Source organism: Calidris pugnax, unplaced genomic scaffold, assembly GCF_001431845.1.
Source record: "Calidris pugnax isolate Ruff unplaced genomic scaffold, ASM143184v1 scaffold188, whole genome shotgun sequence".
NCBI classification, from domain to species: Eukaryota; Metazoa; Chordata; class Aves; order Charadriiformes; family Scolopacidae; genus Calidris; species Calidris pugnax.
This window is the reverse complement of record NW_015091257.1, coordinates 37,713-60,142: the sequence shown is the minus strand read 5'-3', so window position 1 is coordinate 60,142 and position 22,430 is coordinate 37,713. Positions and strand designations below refer to the sequence as shown.

At 42.2% G+C, this 22,430-nt stretch overlaps 1 protein-coding gene across 4 annotated transcripts in view; it reads right to left on the bottom strand.

Annotated features, from left to right (window-relative positions):
* Positions 1–6,188: 6,188 nt before the first annotated feature.
* Positions 6,189–22,430, bottom strand: part of LONRF2 (LON peptidase N-terminal domain and ring finger 2) — a 36,339-nt gene continuing 20,097 nt past the window's right edge. Inside the window, exons 3-13 of one of the 4 annotated variants that reach the window (XM_014960326.1) lie at positions 21,971–22,093; positions 20,816–20,977; positions 20,123–20,348; positions 18,046–18,142; positions 17,577–17,691; positions 16,770–16,891; positions 15,782–15,940; positions 12,644–12,806; positions 10,580–10,729; positions 10,082–10,254; positions 6,189–6,205 (exon numbers count right to left, since the gene is read on the bottom strand). In XM_014960326.1, the coding sequence (XP_014815812.1) occupies positions 10,096–10,254; positions 10,580–10,729; positions 12,644–12,806; positions 15,782–15,940; positions 16,770–16,891; positions 17,577–17,691; positions 18,046–18,142; positions 20,123–20,348; positions 20,816–20,977; positions 21,971–22,093 (1,476 nt within the window). In that variant the 3' untranslated portion in view covers positions 6,189–6,205; positions 10,082–10,095. Of the gene's footprint in view, positions 6,206–6,345; positions 10,255–10,579; positions 10,730–12,643; positions 12,807–15,781; positions 15,941–16,769; positions 16,892–17,576; positions 17,692–18,045; positions 18,143–20,122; positions 20,349–20,815; positions 20,978–21,970; positions 22,094–22,430 lie in introns of those variants that run through there. The other 3 variants (XM_014960324.1, XM_014960325.1, XM_014960323.1) reach the window with 3 other exon arrangements.

Sequence of the window (22,430 nt, the reverse complement as noted above, 5' to 3'; positions counted from 1 at the left end):
TAGGAGATGCCTGCTAAGATTCCCTGTGCCCATCACCAGCATCATATCTGAAGCCAACAAGAGCCGAACTATTCCCTCTCAGCCCCACTCCCAGCTGTGCTCAACCCCACACACTCAGGGTCCCTCGTTGTGAAACTTCTCATTACCTAAAAAAACCCATCAAGGCTCCATCTATATAACCAAATTAAGAAGAGCTGAGGAAAGCTTTAGGCTCCTGCCAGATAACGTTACCACCACCTCCTCCTCTGCCTCCTCCAATTTGCAGCCACAGCTCGGGAATTAGCACAACGCAGGGACCATTCCCAATAGGTACTTTGTGTGGAGCTGCACATTTTGGGTGGGAAAGAGGGTTTAAACACCGTGGACACACACAGCTGCTCTGTGCCAGGCAGTGCTCGTGCCAGAGAACAATCTCACACGCAGTTTACCGACAGAGGCAAAGCCAAAAACGCCCCTGCTTTCCCTGCACTCCTTCTTCCACCTCAAATGAAAGGAGGCGAAGTGACAAAGCGTCCTTAGCTAATCCTCCCCGAGTCCTGCACGTCCCTTCCCCTTTCGACGTGGTTTTATTTGCCGTGGCTGTTCCCTGGTTTCTGCCCGAGCGGGTGCATGTCGGACGTGAGCCGCGCGCTCCTGTTCCAGGACTGGCTCCAATCCCCTACGTGCTTGCAAGCAAACCCACTCGAAGGCAGGGACAGATGACTCAAGCGAGAGCTCAGAAATATTTAACTCCTCTGTGCCAACAGATTTTCCAGCACTAAGCACAGAAGGAACAGAGTGCTGAGCAAAAGGCAAACCGCAACCAGCAGCTGGGTCTCTAAAGGGGAGAAGATATCTCTGCTAAAACAAAGAGGTAGACCCCGACTGGAAGAACATCAACTCTTACCGACGCCTTGGTACGCATCCTCCAAGAGAAATTACCCGTTATTACCCATAAAGATAAAATCAAGAAGCCTCTGTGCTGTAGAATTAGTGAGTACTGACAATATTTGAAAAAGTCCAGCCAAAGCTGACACTTACGCAGAGTTGATTGCTGCAAAGTAAACAAGAAAATTACTTGCTTGAAAGCACCATCTGGTCAGGAGGCACCTCTGAAAAATGAGGAGCCTGCGATCCAGACAGCGAGCTTCTGAACGCAGCCCCATAACTATCTACACAGTAAACAAAACACTAAAACGCACAAAGAGTGGGAGGCACATTTTTTTACAATTCCTTCATTTAGGAAAGTGTGATCGATTTGCACTTCGCTAGCAAGAGAAAAGATACCAGAAATAATAGAAATTCTGAGACTGGACAAAACAAAACAAAAAACACAAGAAAAAAAAAAAAGAGGAGAAATAAAAAGATCTCTGTGCACAATTCATTTGAGGAATTTGTTGATGCACTGTGGCACTGGGGAATAAAGTAAATACTGCAGGATTAAAGAAGGAATTGGTAGCTTTTATGAATGCCATGCCTTATACCACATTACCTGCTGAAGGTCAGAGCCTCCCTCAAATTCTATACACTACAAGTTTGGAAGAGGAAAAGAAAAAGCTTTCTAGGACATATAGAAGCCTCAACCAGAGGAATTTGGGACAAATATCTTGCCAGATTCTTTTAATTTTTCCCATTCAAGCATTTCTTGTACTTTTCAATGTCTGGTACTAGCTGGTGTTGAGAAAGGCCATTAGGCCACTTGGAACATCATCCAATTCTAATGAAGGATTTACTCTGCCACTGGGACTGAATGTTCTTAATCCTGAGCTTTGCAATTCCACCTGGGGTGGGGGCAGAGGGAACAGAGACCTGATTCGTAACGACAAGGAGTAAGAAAATAAAAGCTTACCCTAAGGTAGCTTCATCTCTTCCAAACGTTTTTTGCAACATGCACTTAAGCTTTGGGGATGGTGCATCTTAAGCAAACCAGGCTGGATATTTCAGTATCAGCCATTCCTCTGGAATCACTCTGGTCCCATCACTGAGCACGGTGCTTGGGGTTTGAGTGCTCCCTCATGTGTCCTCCGCACCCCGCTTCCAGCAGGGATCAAAGACACAGAGAACCAAGAGGAGTGGGGAGGAGGCTGGAACGGAAATGCACATGGCACACACACTCAGGGAATTCTGGGTAAGTAACCTCTGCTTTTTTTAAATAACTCTGAACATCAGTCTCCTCCACTGGCAATTAAGCTTTGGGTCTACATCCTTTGGGTCTGTCCCAGTTTGAAGTAAAACAGAACCAATTTTCTGTTCAGTAATTTCACATTTTAGCTAGGCTTCTTCTCTCTGAAATTAATGGCATATTGTGGAGAAAACCGTTGGTTCTCAGAATGGTAAGACCAATGTTTGTGCTACATGCCAAGGAATGGTATGCAGAGAGGCCCTTGCTTATACTTACTGCTATAACAACCAAGGTCAGCCAATTTTGTTACTTGCCCCATTAGAAGATTGAAAAAAGTGTAGAGGGGTCACCCCACACTCAGTTTAAAAGCTGAGGGATCAAAGGGTCAACTCTCTTCAGTGGCTGACATCCAAAGAGGACTCTATTTATTCATCTGCCTTTGATCCCGATCCTTGTGTTCCTGACTCCAGAGCTGGAAACCAGTTCCCACCCGTTGCTGGGTCCAATTTGGGACTTCCCCAGTGCCTCCCGGTGACATCATGCTAGGAGCTCGATATGGTTTTGACTATATTGTACCTATTTCATTATTTTCTTCTTTTTGATTTTAATATTAATTCTTCATTAAAGTCATTTAATTCATTCTAAACTTCTAAATCTCCTTATCTCTTCCTCTCCTCTCTTTTGGGAGGGGGGAAGGGCCATCTGTCAGTCTGGTTTTCGTAAATTTGGCCGAAACCACGACATGGTCCTCTTTCCACACAGGACCTCACAGATTTACTTAAATAGCAATTGATCTCAGAGTGCTCCACACGAAGAAGCACCTGTTGATGTGCCCGTAGAGAACAGCATCATTTCCAGGTGCTCCAGCACAGTGTTTGCTGAAAGTACAGGCAGGGCTCCAGGCAGCCGCTTAAAGATCTCAGGGATGGAGTCACCTTTTAGTGAAGCCCTGATGCAGCCTAGGCTCTGCTGGCATGCACCTGAGTTGCAGAAGCCAACTTTAATTTGGCATCTTCATTACACGTCTTAATATAGGACCTGTTCTCCGTAATGCAGAACATCACTAGTAGCTTAACTGCTAAAATACATGTTGGTGGTGGGTTCTGATCTCCATGCAGCCTCACGGGGGTATGTCTTACCTGAACACCACTAAACATTAACAGAGGGAATGGAAAATCACATTGGTCCTGGGTGGTCTTCCATTCAGGCAGTGAATGATCTTGCCTCCTTCTGTCCAAGCCGAATAATTTCAGATATAAGAAAATGAAGCTGGCACAGACCACTTAGGCATTTCCCAATACCGTGACTATTTAGCCACAGCAAGTCCATCTGCTAGAAACCATCTTCTGTTAGCCAACAAGGGCATCCAGCCAGCACTGTAAGGTGCCCCAGCCACCAACAGAAAACATGACGTATTTGCTCCAGGGCAGGGCTGAGCCTAGGCTCAAAGTTGGATATCTTTCCTCTGATGATGAAGGACACCATATTACATATTCCTCTCTCCTTCTGCTTTTCTTTCCCTGACAGATCTGCTCTGACAGGACACTGAGGGGTCCTGCTGCCTGAACCTACTCTCCCAACTGCAGCTTTGGCCAAAAAACTGGCAACTGGAGGCACTGGGCAGCAAAACTTCCCTGGGCATTTGGTTTCTTTCTTACCTTTTGTCTCTCTTCTGCCTTGAAAAGAAAAACAGCACATCGGCAAGGGAAGAACAACAGCTTGGGAAGAGAAGGGGCTGGGAATAGCAGGAAAAGACCCCAGCCACGATGAGCAGTGGGTCTTCCATGGTCTCTGTGAGCTGAACTGAGGGTGGGAGGATTTCATGCCACAGTGAACACCAATGGGCTGATGGGCTGAAGGGGCTGCACAGAGGTGCTTTCCTTTGGCTGTTGTTATGGTTAAAGAAAATTATGCTCTTGGGCACTTGCAGTATACCATCTTCAAGCCTGCATGGACACCAGGCGTACAACTGATGAAGTTTCAGCTCTGCCTCTGGAATACCTTGGGTAGAGGAAAAGGGACCAGAGCTGTTTCTCTAACTTGGTCTATGGTGAGGTTAACTGGCCTGGCCCCCAGGAATAGCTTCTGGTCTGGCTTCTGTGTTCAAAATCCAGGTCCTTCCAGGGGCAGGGCTCCAATGTGGAAATTCACATTGACATGACGTTGCACATAAAAAGCACCAGATATTCATGAGCATAAAATGTAAGCGGCCTTTAAAAGTGAAGATGTTTCATCTTTGGATGCACTGAGTCCAAAATGGAGCAGACGAGGCTGAATCCCACATATGGCAGAACAGAGCTATAAAAGTTGTCAGGAAGCGATATTCATCTCGATTTAGAAACAACTTGTTCCCACCATGTAATGTAAATGGGATTAAAAAACATGCCTGTCTTTTAGCTGCAAAGGTAGTATACACATTTGCTAAAGGAACTAAAGAAAGTGCTGGCATGAATTCACTTTGTTGTTTTGTGTTTTTTTTTTTCCCATAGATACACAGACTCAGATTTTTTGGTTCAGATTACGCATTTTCTTACTCTACGGCCAGCACTTACATTTCCAAATGTAAGTGCTGCTGGACAGAATCAAGCAGCACTGTTTTGAGTTCCCAGTTTGATGAAGCAGAAAGCAACGTGAAGAGGACAACAGGCCACTAAGGTCTCCATGCTGTAGGAATGCCATCGTTTTAAGGCTCCAGGGCTCAACATGAACTAACAAAGAATATGCAGGGTGAGGAAAAAAAGAAATCCTATTAGTATTTACTAACTTCATGCAGGTATTTTGCTTCTATTGTTCTCAAAGTCTTGAGGCACACAGGGATCTGGATAATAAAAAGGGAAGGTGGGTCAGTCATCTTTCCCCACCTCCTTCCTTTAGTGAAAAGGAGTGATGTTTAAAGAACACCGTTGCCGGGCGTTATCAAAACAGCTCAGGCAGCACTTACACACATACCTCGACACACACTTCTTTTAAAAGAGCAGTCCTGTAGCTGGTGTTCCTTCGCTCAGACATTCAGTGAAGGCAGGCACAAAGGCAGCATGAATAAGGCTAAAGCCAAACCAATTCCAAAAAGAAAAAAAAATATGTAAAAAAAGCTAATATTTGCAAAAAAACCTTCAGAGTGGTTTTGCTCAGCTGGCAGCTGAGACGTAGCTGAGGGATGGGATATCCTCCCCGCAATCTGGCTCGGCTTTGCCCTCTGCAAGGGCATTTTGCTGCTATTGTAGCAGCCTGGCCAGTGTCCCACTGCCCACTGCACTGGTGCCAGCTGTGCCCAGCACCTTGGTGTGCAACACAGAATCACAGAATCTTCTAGGTTGGAAGGGACCTTAAAGATCATCTTGTCCAACCGTCAACCTAACTGACAAGAACAGACACCCGCACAACAAACAAGGATCATCACTAAACCATACCTCCCAGCACTACATCAACCTGTCTTTTGAACACCTCCAGGGATGGTGCCTCAACCTCCTCCCTGGGCAGCCCATTCCAATGTCTGATAACCCTTTCAGTGAAAAAATTTTTCCTAATATCCAGCCTGAACCTCCCCTGGTGCAACTTGCGGCCATTTCCTCTTGTCCTGTCGCCTGTGACTTGAGAGAAGAGACCAACCCCAATCTCTCTACACCCTCCTTTCAGGTAGTTGTAGAGAGCCTGATGGTTTTTTATTTCACTGGGCTTAGTTAATAAAGCACTCTGTATCTTTCATCCTGGCCATATTTTTCAGAATTTATTCTGCCACGGCAGTCAGGTCACACTTAGGGCTAAAAAAATACTCAATCCAAGAAGATATGAAATGAAAAGCCAAGCTCCTGACCCCCAAGCTCCTGACCCCCAAGCTCCTGACCCCTCTCCCATCTTTCTCACATCCCACTCCTGGGAAAATTAAGGGTTCCATCTCCCCCATCCCACCTCTGCTGAGGGCTCCTTACCTCTATCAGGTTCTGGAGACCTGCTCCCCTTTAGGACTCAGCGCTGCAGGCTGTCCCAGGTCCCCAGCAAACCCCACCGTGCTGCATCCTTTTGCCACGCAAAAGCCCAACCATCAAACATGATTCTGGGTCCTTCTTTAAAACCACATGAGGCCAATTCTCAGTCCTTGGGCTCCTGTGGGAGAAATCAAAGTGTCCCCCCGCTTCTGACAGCAGCACATCAGCAGCTCGTTTCTGTTCAGACTGTATTTACAGCAGCTTGAGCTCTCAGCCCTCACAGGGCGATAAAGCTTCGCCATAAACTCACGCTCTCTATAAATTCAATCGGTTTTATTCCAAATATCACATAAATTAAATACATTTCCCATGAATATTGCAAATATACATGAAATGAACATTGCAATTTTTAAAAAAAGTTTTGGCTTTGCTTATGCAACAAGAAGGGCCAAATGTGGTTAGAACATGAACTTCTGTATTTACTAGATACAAAAAAGGTGCAGATTAATAATTTATATTTATACATATGTACACACTCCATTTCGTAACTAGCTTAAAACAGTAAAAAATGGTTTCAAGTTTATCTACATTAAACATACTCGTTTAAATCTGGTCAGAAGCCCCAGATAAGAGTTGATACAATCATTTCACAACTGCAAAATTAAGGCGCTACCAAAATACCAGTTCCACTAGTGTAAAATGTAATAGGAATAGAGAGTGTACAGCTTTCTATTTATCAATTTAAAAGTGGACTGGAGAAAGAGGAAAAAGGAGCAGTAAGAAACATGACAAGATCTACAGGTTAGAAGTACAAAGAGATCTCGATGACTATCAAATGAACATATTAAAATACAGTAGATAAAAGGCCTCAGTGGCAAACAATTAGTATGCTTCTGAAAGACAAAAAAAGGTTAAAATATATATATCATTTTGCAGCTTGAAGCTTTACAGGTGAACAATAGGTGTAGAGGTAGAGGGATTTTTTTTTTTTTTTGGCCTCTTTATGATGTATAAAGAAGGGCCACATTCACCACAGTGAAAAGACTCATCATATATCCCAGCATCCTTGCTTGGACAGCAAGCAAGAAAAGTGTAATGAGCTAGAAAGGCAACGAATCCTGTCTATCTCTTCCAGGAGCTCAGCTCCAACGTTTCCACATGTACCTTGGCGACAAGTTACACCTAAGGGTAGATTGGCCGGAATGTGGACATTTCCTCCAGAGAGAAATGAGATAGCTAGCTTTTCCCATGAGGTACTACTGGATGCTGTAGAGATTATATGGCAGAGATAATTTGGTAACAATGACATTGGTACTTTCCTTTAGAAAGCAAGTACCATAGGGCAGTGGTGATTTTTTTTTTATTATTATTTTATTTATTAAAGCTTTGCTATTTTATCAGCATTCAATGTTTTGGAAGAAATGTCAGCTTTGGGCTGCTAATACAATTATTTGCATCCACGCACAGACAATTCCCGTGTTGTTATCATTTATCCAAAACATCAGTCACTGAAATATTCACAAACCGCTTTAAACCTCAACTAAAAAAAAATCCCTCTACAGTTCAGCTTTCTGTTCGATAACTATCATTCCATTAATTATGCAGGCCTTCATGAACACAGTAATGTCACTTTCCATGTAAAATGTGTCTACACGTTACAGAACAGCAGTAAACAAACTCTCTCTTGTTCTGTAGGGTTTCCTCTCAGAAGTACCTCAAAAGTAGATATCTTGAAAAATCACTTTCGCAAAGAATATTCACATTAGTTACTGAGGCAAAGCCAAGAAGACACTAACTAGCACCTTGATATTTATCTTTTTTTTTTTTCTTAAACGCACTCCTATGTAAAATTAAGCACATGTAAGATCAGGGACGAGCAATATACAAATACCATCGATGTCCCCTCGCAGCTAAACTAGTAATACTCATAACTAGGCCAGACACATGAAGGATCAAGATGAGTGAGTCTAGAAGAAACACACAGCATGGAAAGGGGTGGGAAGAACAGGAAGGTGAACAGAAAGGATTGCGCGATCAAACAGAGCCCATCTTCTGGTCTGAGAATTGAGTTTGCAAAACCACCTTTGGGTAGCTCAGCCGACAGCGGGCTGAAGACCTACTACTGACTTCTGGCATTTCCTCCCCCACACAAAGAACAATTCCTCTATACTTTAGTAACTTCCTCTTCACCATCTTCAAATCCTGGAGGAAATGCATTCAACTTGAATTCTGAGTATTTTGGTGATGGTAGCAGAACTTGCAGAAGGCTACTGTAGAGGTTATGATGTCATTGGGTGTAAGTTACACACTTCACAATTCAGAGAATATACTTACAAACTATTTAAATAGAAAAGGCGTGTTCAAGGTAGAGGCAGTTACAGTACATTCAGGGTATGTTACAGAAACCATTTGTGGTAGCCATTTGCTGAAAGGAAAAAAAACTGTATTTTTGTTTCCCAGACCACACAGGTTATGACTACAATACCCAAAGAGAGCAGGTAATATATCTTAGCCGCTGCATTTTAATGCAGTCTTCTTCCAGAACTCATGTGCAAATTGAAAAAAAAATAAGAAAAAAGTTTAAATACATCTTCATTGACAAATAAGGACAAAAGAACTAAAAAAGAAACCAGGCACTTTGACCATTTAGGTAAACAGCCATTTCTTCTTACCAGACTTCTGCACATGAACAAGTCTTTACCTTGGTCTTGTTACACTTGCAGCACATGGAGATTCAAGTCAACTGTTGGATTTTTTTTCCCCGTGTTGGTAGTATTAGTTCTACTTATAAGAAACTATGCCAATTGAAATGGTAACACTGTTAGTTTTTTCATTGGCAGTTGAGCAAATGTTGATCATTTGACTCACAAGCGATCAATCTAACAGCTATCCAAGTTAGATATTAACAAAAAAATACATTAAAAAAAAAAATCAAAAAGACAAATGAAGGTTAACACCTGACTTAAGCTTGCATTGAGACTTGCCTTTAAAGGTTCGGTTTGTGCCTCCTTTCACGGTGTTAGTGTGGACTGATTTCCATCACATACAGCAACTGGTACTAAACTACAATACTTTCGGTTTGCAACACGTTCAGTAGAGATCACTCCAATGTAACGGGAGGTCGGCGTGACGCCGCAGGCGGGAGGGAGATGGAAACCTCCCCACATTTCATCCTTGCCCGTCCCATGTGCAGAACTGGCATTCGGGGCAAACTGCAGCACGCCTCCCTCTTACTTGGGGTGAAAGGATTATTTCACAGCAGAGTTTATCATACTTTAGGGAGCTGGTTGGATTTGAATTTAGCAATAAGACCAGCTAGGATTGCTTTGATTTTTGAAATAAACCAAAGCACACCTTTTCAAACTTTTGTACATAGTCAATCCGCTACGACACATAAATCACAACAGGAGGGATTACCCAAGGCTACTAAATAGTGTACTTATTCAGTAGCTATTATTCTTTCAGATAAACATCCTCAGATGCCTTGACCACAAACGGCTTAAGTTTTTTTTCCTCACAGACCGCTATTTGCTGAAGAGAGAGAGATGTGGGTGTATGACAGACCACCTACCAACTCACTGTTGGTTACAGTCTTCACGCATACTTCTGCCGGGCAACGTAACTCCTCTTCTGTTCACTACCTTCAAGAAAGTCTAGGAAACACCTCTTCAACCCTCTGTCCAGTTTCCTTTTCCTACCAAGCGGAAATCCAAATCACATGCAGGCCAATGGTGCTACTCTAGTACTTAACTCTCTTGCAGGCTAGAAACTCTATCATAGTACTTTGAAGCAATTATCCACATCTATCAGCTACACTCTAACTGCAGCACAGCTTTGTAGAGGCTCAGATTTCACCAGGACAACAGGAGAGAGTGCAAGGTTTGGTGAATACCCAGGATAACAAACCGATGCAATCGATGGATGCTGGATGCAGTCAGAAAGGGCTGTTCCTTTTTGAAGGAATCTTTAAAAAAAAATGAATCAAAAAACAACCCCTTCCCCTTTGCCCTCCCCCAGAACAACCTGTCGTGAGATGTTTTCAGTGCCCACTCACAATCAAAGTCCATGTTATCTGGGTCTTTTGCGAGTCACGAATATCAATACGCGTCTGATGGCGATAAGACGATCTTTGAGGGAGGTCATAGCCAATATAGCCAGCTGAGCTCTGTTTTCCAGAGGCAACACTGCCAAGAGCCACCAGTACCAGGCAGGACCACTGGGGTTGCTCTGCAAAAGGATGGAAACACATGCAATCATGTATTCAGTGGCACTGCCCCATGAAGACCACCTTCCTTCCCACCTTCTATTTGCTAAGAATGACAACACGAAACAGTTGAAGCAGCAACTAAATGCCTAATTTCAGGTGCTCTCCTTGTCTATATACACCATTAAGACTAATACCTTCAGATATCAACTTACATTGATACATTGTTTTCCACTGATTGCTTTCCAAGCTTCATGCTAATAGACAAAATTGGGTAAGCAAGGGCTTAGAAACCACAGCAAAAACTCTCTACAGAATAGGGCTGCGTAATTAGGAAAGTTTAATTACCTGTGGCTCTGGTTCTTTTCCTGGCATGGACCCAAAATGATTGAGAATCTGCACTTTCATATTGTCTTTAAGCGAAGTAAACCAGGCAACGGCTTGATCATAAACTGAATCATGAAGGCGGACAAGTTCTTCATATTCTGGTCCTTCAACCTTATTGTTAAAAGAAAGGAGATGGAACAAAACAGGTTGGATACCGTGGAATCCATGTGCTTCCCCAGAAGCAAGCGAAGCAAATTAATGCAGTGACTACAGCTGTTCAATGTCCTTATCTAAACAAACTGTACCCAAGTCTCAGATTTCAAACCTGTGATGCTGGAGTCTTTTTACCCTCCCCTAGGTGTTCTGAAGTGACATTGCTTGGAGCAGTTGCTGCCTTGTTAATATCCATTCCTATGGCACAACAGAAGAATCTGCCCTCTAATCCTGGGACATCGTATTAATCATTTCAAACCCACAACCTTGAGTCCCTGTCACATTGGTGTATCGTCTGGCAAAATAAACGAAACACTACTGCCACTAAGCACAGAGACAGGGGGTCTATGGCATTTAGAGATCAGCGGCATTTTATAGAAGCATAAAGGCCATGGTGGGACAGCCAAGGAGGAGAAGGAAGCGGCAGACACCTGAGCAGGCAGGAAGCAGGGAAAGCAGATCTTTCCCAATACCAGGAATGGCCATAAAAAAAAAGACCCTCACTGAGGCAAGGAGTGCTTTAGTTACACAGGCCCGACTGTTAGCCATTAGGAAAAAGAAAAGAGCATAAGCAAAACCCACTACAAATTCGTGTGGGTTTTTGGTTGGTTGGTTTGGGGATGATGTTGGAGCTTTTTTTTCCTCTAATCTGTACATGCCAATGGTGTGATTCATCTGTTCTATTCAGATGCACATCTGAGCCTGCTGCTCTGGGTGCCCTTCACCGTTGAGGAGAAACACTTTAGAGGGCAATTAATCTCATCCTAAGGTAGGTATCTAAGACAGAGCAGATAAAATAGCTTTGGACTGAGATTTCTCACTATCAGACACCACATGAATGTAGGGCGCTGAACACAGACAGACATCAGCCTCTTAAGTGAGACAAGGTAAATCTCACCCTAATTATTAAGAGGTGGGTCTCTGGCAACATCTACAAACACTGGACATCCATTCCACCACCCTCACTGGGGATTTAAAAACATCAGAGCCCTCACTCTAAGCAGACTGCCTGCTCCAACCTTTCCAAGGGGAAGGCACCCCTATACGATCTGCCTTCGCTGCGCCTGGAGAACTGCATTGTCCTGCACAGGTTAGAAAAGCCCTACTAAGACTTTACAGACTTGCACTTCCAACTACGAGAGCACGCTGAAGAGCTCTATGACCAGACTGAACTTCATCAATTGGCACTCAATGTTAAGAGGGATCAGGGTTTTATAGACATGCTCTGAAGATGATCCAGGAAGTCATCACTAAGCATGACCAAAAATCCACCCTTTGGCCAACACCCATCACCTGACAAAGGATTTATATGAGGATTTGCATTTAAAAACTACTCCCCTCTCTGCATTTCTCTGCTCTCAGCCAGCTCTGACGGATGCTAGTACAGGTATGGGTAACTACGTCACTGTATCTCATTTTAAGAGTGGACTCCAACATTTGTTTGAGGATCTGTTCTGTAAACCAGAGTTTGGAGGTCGTATGAAGTCTGCCAACTGTCTGTTCAGTGTAAGAAGAGAACAATCAATTCTCCAACAACAGGGGCATGTGTTCCTAGAAGGGTTTCAAGTCTGTACCAGTTTTAAAACATTACCCTCACCTATACATGACAGACCTCAGCACCTGAGTCTCAGAAGCTACTTTGAGATCCATGAAGGGAGTGCAACACTTCAAGCAGAGATAATTATAAGGGCAGAAAAGAAGAAATGGAAGGAAGAGAGAAAGTTTGTTCCATGGTTTTCAAAATAGAGCTTCAGTATTTATAATGATATTGGTTTAAAAATAAGGCACAGCTAGCTTGAAATGCAACAAGGAAAGGCTATTTAAGTGAATCCAGCAATACATGGGTATGAATAACTTTGCACCATAGATCACCTTTTTATCTTCAAGATACTCGATGTTTGCTGTGTTATATCCATCTCGCTGGCCATGGCTTAAGACCCTAAAACGACGGACACCAACTGTATCAACAACTGAGCGCCCATCAGGAAAAAACTTTACGTCCCTGATCTCTAATATACAGCCATGATCTGCAAATCTGAAATGACAGAAGGGCATAAAAGTGGAAGTCATCAACAAGTGTTTATACACATCAGGACAAATACTGGGCCTAATTCACCACTTTTTATTTGAAAGAGGATCCTGCTTTGGTGACAATACATTTCTGCTTATTCACATAAGCCACACAACCCCCACCCTTTCTGCCTTCCCTCAGAGGTCCAGGGCAGCAGCAATTTCAGAGTTCTTTTTTTTTTATTATTATTATTGGGGGGGAGGGGAGGGAGAGGGAGGGAAAGGGACAAGAAACTAAATGGAGCATGTTTCATGCTGAGTTGCCAGCTGCTGGTGGCAAATTCCCCTGGTTTGCAAAGAAAACAAGATGGGTAAAGATACCATAAGCCAAGAAACTGAGCAACAAACACCAGGCTGGGAGAGTTATCCCCCTGCTCCAAGGTGTAAGCAGAGGATTATAGGCTTTAGAAGGAAAAAGGCTTCTATATAGCAAGATTTTTCTTGCACTTGTATCCTTTAAGTTTAAAAAAAAAAACTCAACAAAAAAAAATTACAAAAATACATTTGTATCTGTTATATTTGAAGTAGCTACAGGGTTTAATCATGTCCTGGAAACAAGCAGGCAACAGATTTTAACATTATCAGGCTTACCTATTCTACATTTGTGCAGAAGTGAGTTCACTAGGCAGGCTGATTGCACAATGACTCTTCACCACGATGTGTTCACCTGCCAGCATTTGCAGCTCTGTACCTCAGCCTACTGCTAACCAGGAGAATGCAGTACATCTAGTCTCACCTCAAGATACCAAATCTCTGCAGGGTCTGATAAACGTTTCGTCGGGGAAATGCTTCTTTGACCAGGGCTGGGCCATTTCTTACATCAGTGTGATGAAGAAACAGCAACACTGGGGGAAAATGAGTCCTGCTTCTACTCTACCAGAAATCATGGGTTTGGGAGGTGAAAAATAAAGAGCTGACCACTGTGAACAACTGTTCTCTCCCAACCATCGAACAAAACAAACTGACAAAGAGCAAGAAGAGTACAGCTGCATACAGCTAAACCCTGGTGCTCTACAATGGGGTTACAAGCTACCTTATTTTAGCAATATTAAAACAGCTACATAACCATTTTTTAAATTAAGGATTTTAGTGACATTAATATCAAGTTTAGAAATTAACATATAAGTGATGGGGGGCTTTTTGTCATTCTTTGAGAAGTTACTTTTGGATAGAAAGTTACTTTGATCAAAGAGAGACAAGAAAGCACCTAGAGAGGGGTATAAAATGTACTGACACGTTAGATGTTTATAAACTATTCTTCTGGTGGTTTTAATTTAAAGCAGAGAAATAAAACAGAGCAAGGTGATGAACTGAACATGTCTTGTCGCTGTGTTTCTCAAGGGAGGTATGAATCTCAGCCTTCTGTATCCATGTCTTAGTATACGAGGCAAAACAAGTTCCTCCACTTTTTCTATTCCCAGTTGATTTCACAATTTTGAATAAACAAAAGAACTTCTTTACTTGAGTAAGAAGCTACAACAGCCTGTCAGGTGTCTACAGATGAAGGCTTCCTGTGCTTCAGCGTCTGATTTAAGTAGAAGTTACCATGCTTAAAAAGCTTAATTATTTCAGTATTCAAAACAGACAAGACATAAAATACAACTGCGCTGGTTGCATTTTAAAATACCCTTTATGACACTATTTAATAAATCAGTTCCTGTGGTTTTGGGATTGCAAACCGTTGGCCCTCTGCAATAGATCTGACTACAAAGAAGTTTATCTCTTCCACAAGCCTTCACATACGTAAGGGGAATTATCACTGGAGTCCTAGGGTCATTTCGTCCTTGCTCTTACAAGTATTTGCTTCCAGAAAATTGGTTACAAGCCTGGAAGAGACTATGTAGCATCAGGTGCTGTTGGAGCCTGAACTCCACTGAGTGCAGCACTGACACCAAGCCAAATGGTATGAGGCCAGAGCCGACTGGAAGCTGTAGTGTCTCCTGTTTTCTTATTGCCACCTTACCATCCAGCCTGGGAGAGAAAAAAATCCCCGAACTGGAGAAGGAAAGGCTACCTAGTCCCACTATAAGTGTCCTCCTCTCAGCTCCAGTGATGATAACCTACAAAAATGCTGCTCCTGAGACTGCCTATCTAACGTGTTCTTAAGAATTCCCACACTGGTCATCCAGTCTATGGTTTGCATCGCTACAATACATCTCCTGAAGTCTATCACTATTACATCTTGTAAGGCAGACCTTTCTTAGGACCACCTCATTATTTTTTTTCACAAGCATCTTCTCACCCCTTCACTCAAAACAGCTATTATCTATAAAGGACTTAAAAACCTGCAAGTTTTCATCTAATGATTAGTATTCAGCCTCCACATAGGGAGCTGGAAACATATCAGTGTCAGAATTCACAAAAATTAATTAAAGGTAAGATCATATAGAAAGACAACGTAACTTACTGCAGATAGTTTGGACATTGCAACACAGCACTAAAGACAAACATCAAAATTCAACGTTCAGCAGCAGAACAGGCTTCTCAGCCAATGGTCTACTTTGTCTCATTCAAATGATACCACCTATGCAGGAAAACTATGCGAGGTTTGGATATATATTTTTTTTAATATCATTTTTGTTTTTTTAAAACTGAGCAGACAGAGGAGCTACCTCATCCAAACAGTCAGCTTTCACTAGAACAAACAGGCTAGAAAGCTTTCCAACCCCACAGACAATTAAATGCTATTTTTGTAGCTGTAGTAGCAAGATGAGTTGTGTTCTTGCTATCCATCCAACAGGGGAGCAATAAAAATTACATCTTTGTGTCAAAAGGAATGTTTAATACATGAAACTAAAAAGCCAGCCACTTCTGGATTGGTTCATACAGGACTGGAAGGAACCACAGTGGTTTGGGGAGACAAGTATATTGCAGTGCAGTACTCCATCAGCATCTCAACAGCCTCTGCAACAACAGGACAGTCTCAGCTCATCTCCTTACCCTTTCAAATCGTCAGCTAAGCACATGCCAAACTGCTTGGTACCAGTTTCCATGCATCTTCTTATCATTAGACGATAACGAGGTTCAAAGACATGGAGTGGGCAAGGGATGGTAGGGAAGGCCATGGTACATACGAAGATGGGAACATCTTTATTCAAACTGTAAGATAATTGTTAAAAAAAAGAAAAAAAATCAGCTTTTTTGTGGGTACTGCTATATTCAGCATAAACCCTCAATACGACACTGACTCCGGTGGTTTCTTTAGGCTCATTCTTTGTAAACATGCATCTGGTCAAAGTTTGTCATTTTTACAAGACAAACATACTTCAGGACTCTTTCTGCTAGTACATTAAAGAAACAACCCCTCTAATCTACTTTCATGGAGGAAGAGTCAGGAAACAATAGCCAATTTCCCAAATGTGTGCTTATCAATACCTAGATCCAAGTAGTAAGATTTTGGTGATAACTTTTTATAGTAATAAAGTACCTAAGAACTAACCACGTTCAAAACAAGCTGGTAGAATATCCCCAATCTCAGTAAAGCCCTTTAATTTTGAAGAAGCCCACTAACTCTATTATTTTTTCAGTCCTAATTGCATGTTTTATTTTTCTTTTTAGCTGAGTTGTAGCATAAGATCCACAAGTCCCTGGCAATACTGAACCCTTGAACTTCTCCTGACCCGAAGTATAACCCATTTATAATTGGACTTCTACTCCCAGAAAACCTCCATTATAGGTTTTAAAGCTATTATATTGTTTCAGAGGAAAAAGCAATTATCTTTAAGAATACTGTTGTGCCTCTCTACCATCCAAGCATATTGTTTCTTGTTTATCTGCAACAAACATGTCAAAAATACAAAACATCTGTCAGGTTCATTTACAAATTCATTAATTTTGTGCGTTTTCATAAGCAAATGAAGCTTCTTCAATTAATTCAGATTAAAAATACTTTTTTGTAGCAGCTGTCAGTAGTAAAATTAGAGCCTACTTTGACAATTCTTTCATTTCTTCCTCATAAACTTTCTTCCTTTCAGATAGTTCCTCTGGCAAGTAACGGACTATCAGTTCTTCTGTGAGGACGGTCTTCTTGTACGTTCTGCTTGCCAGAAACTGCAAGGAAGAGTCAACTCTTATGTCTGATAATGTGAAGTCAGGGAATATCTCTTCCTCCCAACCCATCCCCTTTCCTAAGGGCCAAAGAGTTAAGTTATTTTGGGATTTTACTGATTCCTCCTCCTTTCCAGCCTTCAGGTATCAAAACTTCCACAAGGTTCACTCTAGTGCCCATTTAACTATAATCCAGTGTCCTTTTTTTGGCAGAAGTTGTACCACCTCCAAGAAAAGGCAGACCCTCCTTGCTTTTGTGAAAGATACATATATTATTTTCACCTAGAGCTGCCAGGTTACTGCTCCTCAAAAAGTACTCCACCTACAATACGTGTTATGACTGCTGGAGCAGAAGTTTTGGCCGAGAAGCAACCATTCCTCATTCACCACAGACAGAGATAGAGACTGGAGAGATGGCAGGAATAGGGCTATGGTTGGGACTCCCCAAGCATGAGCCTGATGTGATGCTGGAATACCCAATTCCTTTCAGCACCAGTAAACCACATGTGTCTTCCAAGGAATGACAAAATATATTCTGGAGCAAACAGGGTCTCTGCACAGCTTGTTGCTGTGGGTACTACTGTATTGTTCTGGACTGTGAGCAGAGCACAGAAAATCCCCACATATGTGCTTTCAGAAGAACACAGCTTCTTATTTTTTTTGTTAATTAGAGCAAGGACATACTTACTTCTGACAGCTTTTCTTTGCAGAGCGGGCAATGCGGATTGTGGTCAAGGCAACGCTCAAGGCATTTGAGGCAAAAGGTGTGTCCACAGGGAGTGGTAACAGGTTCATAGAACAACCTGAACACGAAAACACAGAACAAAAAAGCTAAACTGCCAACTTAAACAATGCAGATTCCCAAAGTGTGGAAAGAAGTGACAAGATCCAGCCACCTCTTCCCTTCCAGCTTTTTATAAATCACAGGTGACAGTTTTATCCAAGGATATTAAAAATGTTTCATTTTTAGAAGTAGTAAACAATGGAGAAAACTATGCATAATGGAGAAAACCACATCTGTGAAGATTCACCAGATGCAAGGTTCAGGTAAGTGGAACAGAGACACTCTCTGGCAGGTTTCCCTTTCTGACACCATGAAAACTTTACAGAAGCTAGAAAGGCTTTCTGATCTCAATCCCAGGTCAATGCAGTCGTACCTCATGCAGAGGGAACACTCAAAGTCCGACGCATCCACCAGGGTTGTTGGTATTTCACCTGAAGTGACAGCGGTGTTTTCAGGTAAAACATCTGCATCTAAGCAGGCAAGAAAACGATTACAGTAAATATTCAAGTATTACTGCAATTTCACATGCTGTTTAAATTGTTCTTCCACAAAGAACCTAATTTCTCTCTTTTCTTTTTTTAAGTTTTGTTCCAAACAAACATAATTTCCATCTAAGTTTTAGACTTTCTGGCAGGAAATCTTTTGGGAAGCAGAGGATGATGTCTGTGGCCACAGAAAGCAGTTTAGATCTGAATACCCATGATTTGCTTCTCCAAAAAAGGCTGGTTTTTTTTAAAAAGTCTAGTTTTTAAAACATTCTGCTATTGCTTTCCCACCACCATCACCACTCCCACATCAGCCAGGCCAGATGTTTCAAAGTACATTAAGTCCAGAATTTAATTTGTTTACACACAGTCGAACTATTTCAGCAGTGTTTATTATAGATTTCTCAGCAGGGGCAATTTTTTTAACAAGTATAAAAAAAGCTTACATTCTTCTAGACTAGGCTGCTGTGGAAATCCCATGGTTCAGACAGCTTAAAGTTTAAGGACTACTGGAGGTACATTAGCTAATACTGATTTCACTAGCTCAGGGCTCTGCAAACACGGAGACAAAACACTTCACTTAAAATTCTGCCCACCCTGCTTTTTTGGGGGTGGTACGTATCCCTGTAGTTAATACACTGAAAGGGTATGGGCTTCAAACTTGACCACAGCAGCATTTAAACTCAAGAGCTATCAGCGCCTGCTTCTGATGACATTTATACAAACAGATTATGCCATTTCTTTTACAATCTGCATCTTTGTTGCTCAGTGCTGAGTTCCAACAGAGCCATGAATGTTGCCTCTACATCCTACGCTCTTGACCATTAAAAAAAAAAAAGAAAAAAAAAAGATCTAGGATGTGTTGTTAAAGGATAACTTATGCTCAGCATCTGGTTTATCTTGAGCAGATAGGATAGGGGGAGAGGGCGCCGGTGGTGTGTGGCCTACAAAGGAAAACAGCCTTATCTTTAACCTACATCTCCCGTATTAGCATTTAGTAATAGCCAGAAACCTAACTGTGTTAATTCTGCAAATAGTAACATGGCACCGGGATCTAGCACAGACCACAAATTAATGGTTATGGGTAAAACACAATCTCTGGCCTTTGCTGTGAAGATACAGGTGGGTCAGATTTCACAATTTATTGAGTTTGCAGTTCACAGAAAGTACAGGTTTTTTCCCTTCACAGCAACGTGATCAGAAACCGGCCGTACATTGATTATTTGCAGAGGTGGCAGACAAGACAGTAGGACAAGAAGGCTTTAGCACTTCAAGGCAGAAGTCAGATTTGTCAAGAAGGCATCCCCAGATTTTTTTTCTTTTAAGGGAAAAAAAAACGCACACTAATATAGCAGCATTTTAAAACCAATTATTTTACTACTCATTGTAATATATTGCCTTCAGCATTTTTACCCCAGGGTACTAAAAACACTTCGGAGGGCTTTGTTAGAAGCTTGAGAAGCATAGGAATTGTAAGCACAGCTATCAAGTGACAGAAAACTGGGGGGGGGGAGGGGGCTTATTACCCTTCAAAAGGCTTCTTTGTTTGCTTGCAACTTTTACATGAAATTTTCCATGTGACCTTTTCTAGTGCCAGCTAAAGATTAGTACCCAGGCTTACTGCATCTTTCCTTCATATAGAAGGACAATGAAGTTCAGCTATACCTCTGAGACCTGGAAAATGGAAACAGCACCAGCAACACAATGACTAAACTGTTAGTGGACTATACACTGGAAATGGCCCATTTGAAAGAGAAATACAGTATTCATTAATTAATGGAAACTGCTCTGGAATAAGGTAAATAGGCTGTTACAGCAGAAACAGACACATCAGTTAATAAAATAATATTCCAGTCCCTGTAAGGAATGTTTCATTTACACCTATAAAAAGGGAGAAGGAAAAAAGTAGTTTATCATTTTTAATTATGTGCAAAAGAAACCCCTTTTCTAAGCCACAACACAAACCTTTTTTAGGAATTTTACTGGGGACATCCAAGCTTTGTAAATCCCTCAAGTCACTGGACAGCTTTCTTTTCAAGCCAACCCCCGGTAAACTGGAGAGAATAGCTCCCAAAGACTTCTTGTTGTCTTCAAAATAGAGATCCAGAACATGATGGGAAACAGCAGAATCAGTACTTCTAAATACATCAGATTCTTGGGACGGGTTTTTTGTTAACCTGAACACAGTATCCTAAAAAAAATTAAGAACAGTTATATACAGCATGAGACTATTTTGCTGTGTTTTTTTCCTATTAGCTGTACACATCAGCAACAGATCAATGTCCCTGCAATGAGCTCAGCAGGGGAGAAAGGTCGATATTAAAGAAGGCCACTCTCCAGTTACATGAAATAGGGACACTTCCCTCCCTACTGCTCCCGTTCTCCAGAAATTACGTTCCTGAGTGCATAAAAAGCACAAAGAGGAGAAAAACCCCACAAATAGAAGCAACCCCCACATGAAGGCATCACATTGCTTTCTGAATTAATAGTTTTATTCTCACATTTTTCTGAGGAAGTATCTCCCAACAAGAGATCCAACAGCAATGGAGAAAACAGGCTTACCATGAAAAGTGAGTGCAGACAAAGACAATGTCACACAGATCAGACAGATCCTTGTGTCACTTTTGGTATTTCTATGTTGAATTCTTTTTACTTTACCTTTGAGGACCCAGCAATAGAGCTATCTTCTGCAGCTGACTGTGTGTTTATGCTACTCAGAAATGCAGGTTTCAATCTTGTATGGGATGTTCGACTAGAGAAAGGTGCTGTTAGACTATCATGAACATTTTCAAAGGCTGGGAAAAACATCTCACACATTATCTAGTCAATTAAGAGAGAAAAAAAAAAAGAAAAAATAATAGTAATTACAACAGATATTTACGTCTGTACGAACACAAACTTCACAACTTCTGGATGCCAAGAAGCTTGCAACAACCAGGACATTCTGCATTCCCCAAAGCCCACAGGACACTTGAATGGCAGTCCCCACCACAATCAGATTCACATCCCACAGTGCTCTTCTGGTGTCCACTTCCTTCTCCAAACGCCTCTGCTCCTCAGGAGCACCTGGGATGGAAGCCTGTTGCATCCTTCTCCTGCCTCCACCCCTCCCTACTCTGACCATCAGACCCCTACCTCCAGAATTCTTCACACCATGCTCTCCTATCAAAAACAGTTAACAGAGATGTGTTTCAGTTCTCCTCATCCCCTGCATCCATCTGCTCTATCCTCAAGCAGGCTTCACCTCTAACTAAAAGCTGCATAGAGCCTGTTCCTCCTCTCACCAGTCCCCACCAAACCCCTTGCCGAATCCCCATTTCTTTTTATAAAAAAGTTGTCAGTATGGATGGTCACGGAGAACCAGACCATGGTTGGTTAGCAGTAAGTGTGTCTCTTATGGGAAGTTATACAAACTGCTACAGAGACTGCAGGATTTTTCCAGGACAGGGCAGCCCACAGCTCCCCCTCCTCTGCCACCTCCCACTTCAAAATGGTTTTCTGATGGGCATTAAATGAGCAGCCTCAAGCCTATGAAATCCAGGTGTGCTCTGCAAGTATAATCTACAGATGGCAGCGGCCAAAGCCACAGGTTTGCAATGGAATCCACAAGTACACAATCCCTCTCCTTGAGGCGTAAACCAAACCCAAGGGACACCTCATGCAGCAGAATGCTAATAAGGTTTATTGGAGAATTTACGGAATCAAACTATCCTTTGGCTGTTTACCATCACGTGAAATAACAAGAAATTTATTTAGCTGCAGGAGTAAGAGCAGCGTGAGGGCCAAGAAGTGGCCAGTAAATACATTTTATACCTTTTGGGCTTCTTTCTTCATTGAGCTCCATTCAGGATTTAAGGCAACGCAATAGAGAAACTCCTTCAATGCTTCCTCAGTCCTTTCCAATCCAGAAAGAGCTTTTGCTTTCACATAATGGCCCTGTTCACACAAAGGAAACATACAAATCTAGAGATCATTTCTGAAGTGGCAGCAAGAATCCAGCAAACAAAACTTGGAAGTTCACGCCATTCTGCCAGTGAAGAATAAGATGCTTTTTGGGTAAGTACCTCTCTGATCCACACAACTGAAGGAAAATCAGTCCCTTTTGCTGGAAGAAGATCCCCCAGGAAGCCACTGCTGCATCACCCCCTGCCAAAGACACCGCTCCTTTCCTTGGGGGAAACTGATGCAGAATGAGGAGGGGTATTTGTCTCCCCAGGGACTGAGACTACTACACATCCCACAGGGCTTAATACCCCAGAGAACGGTTTCACAT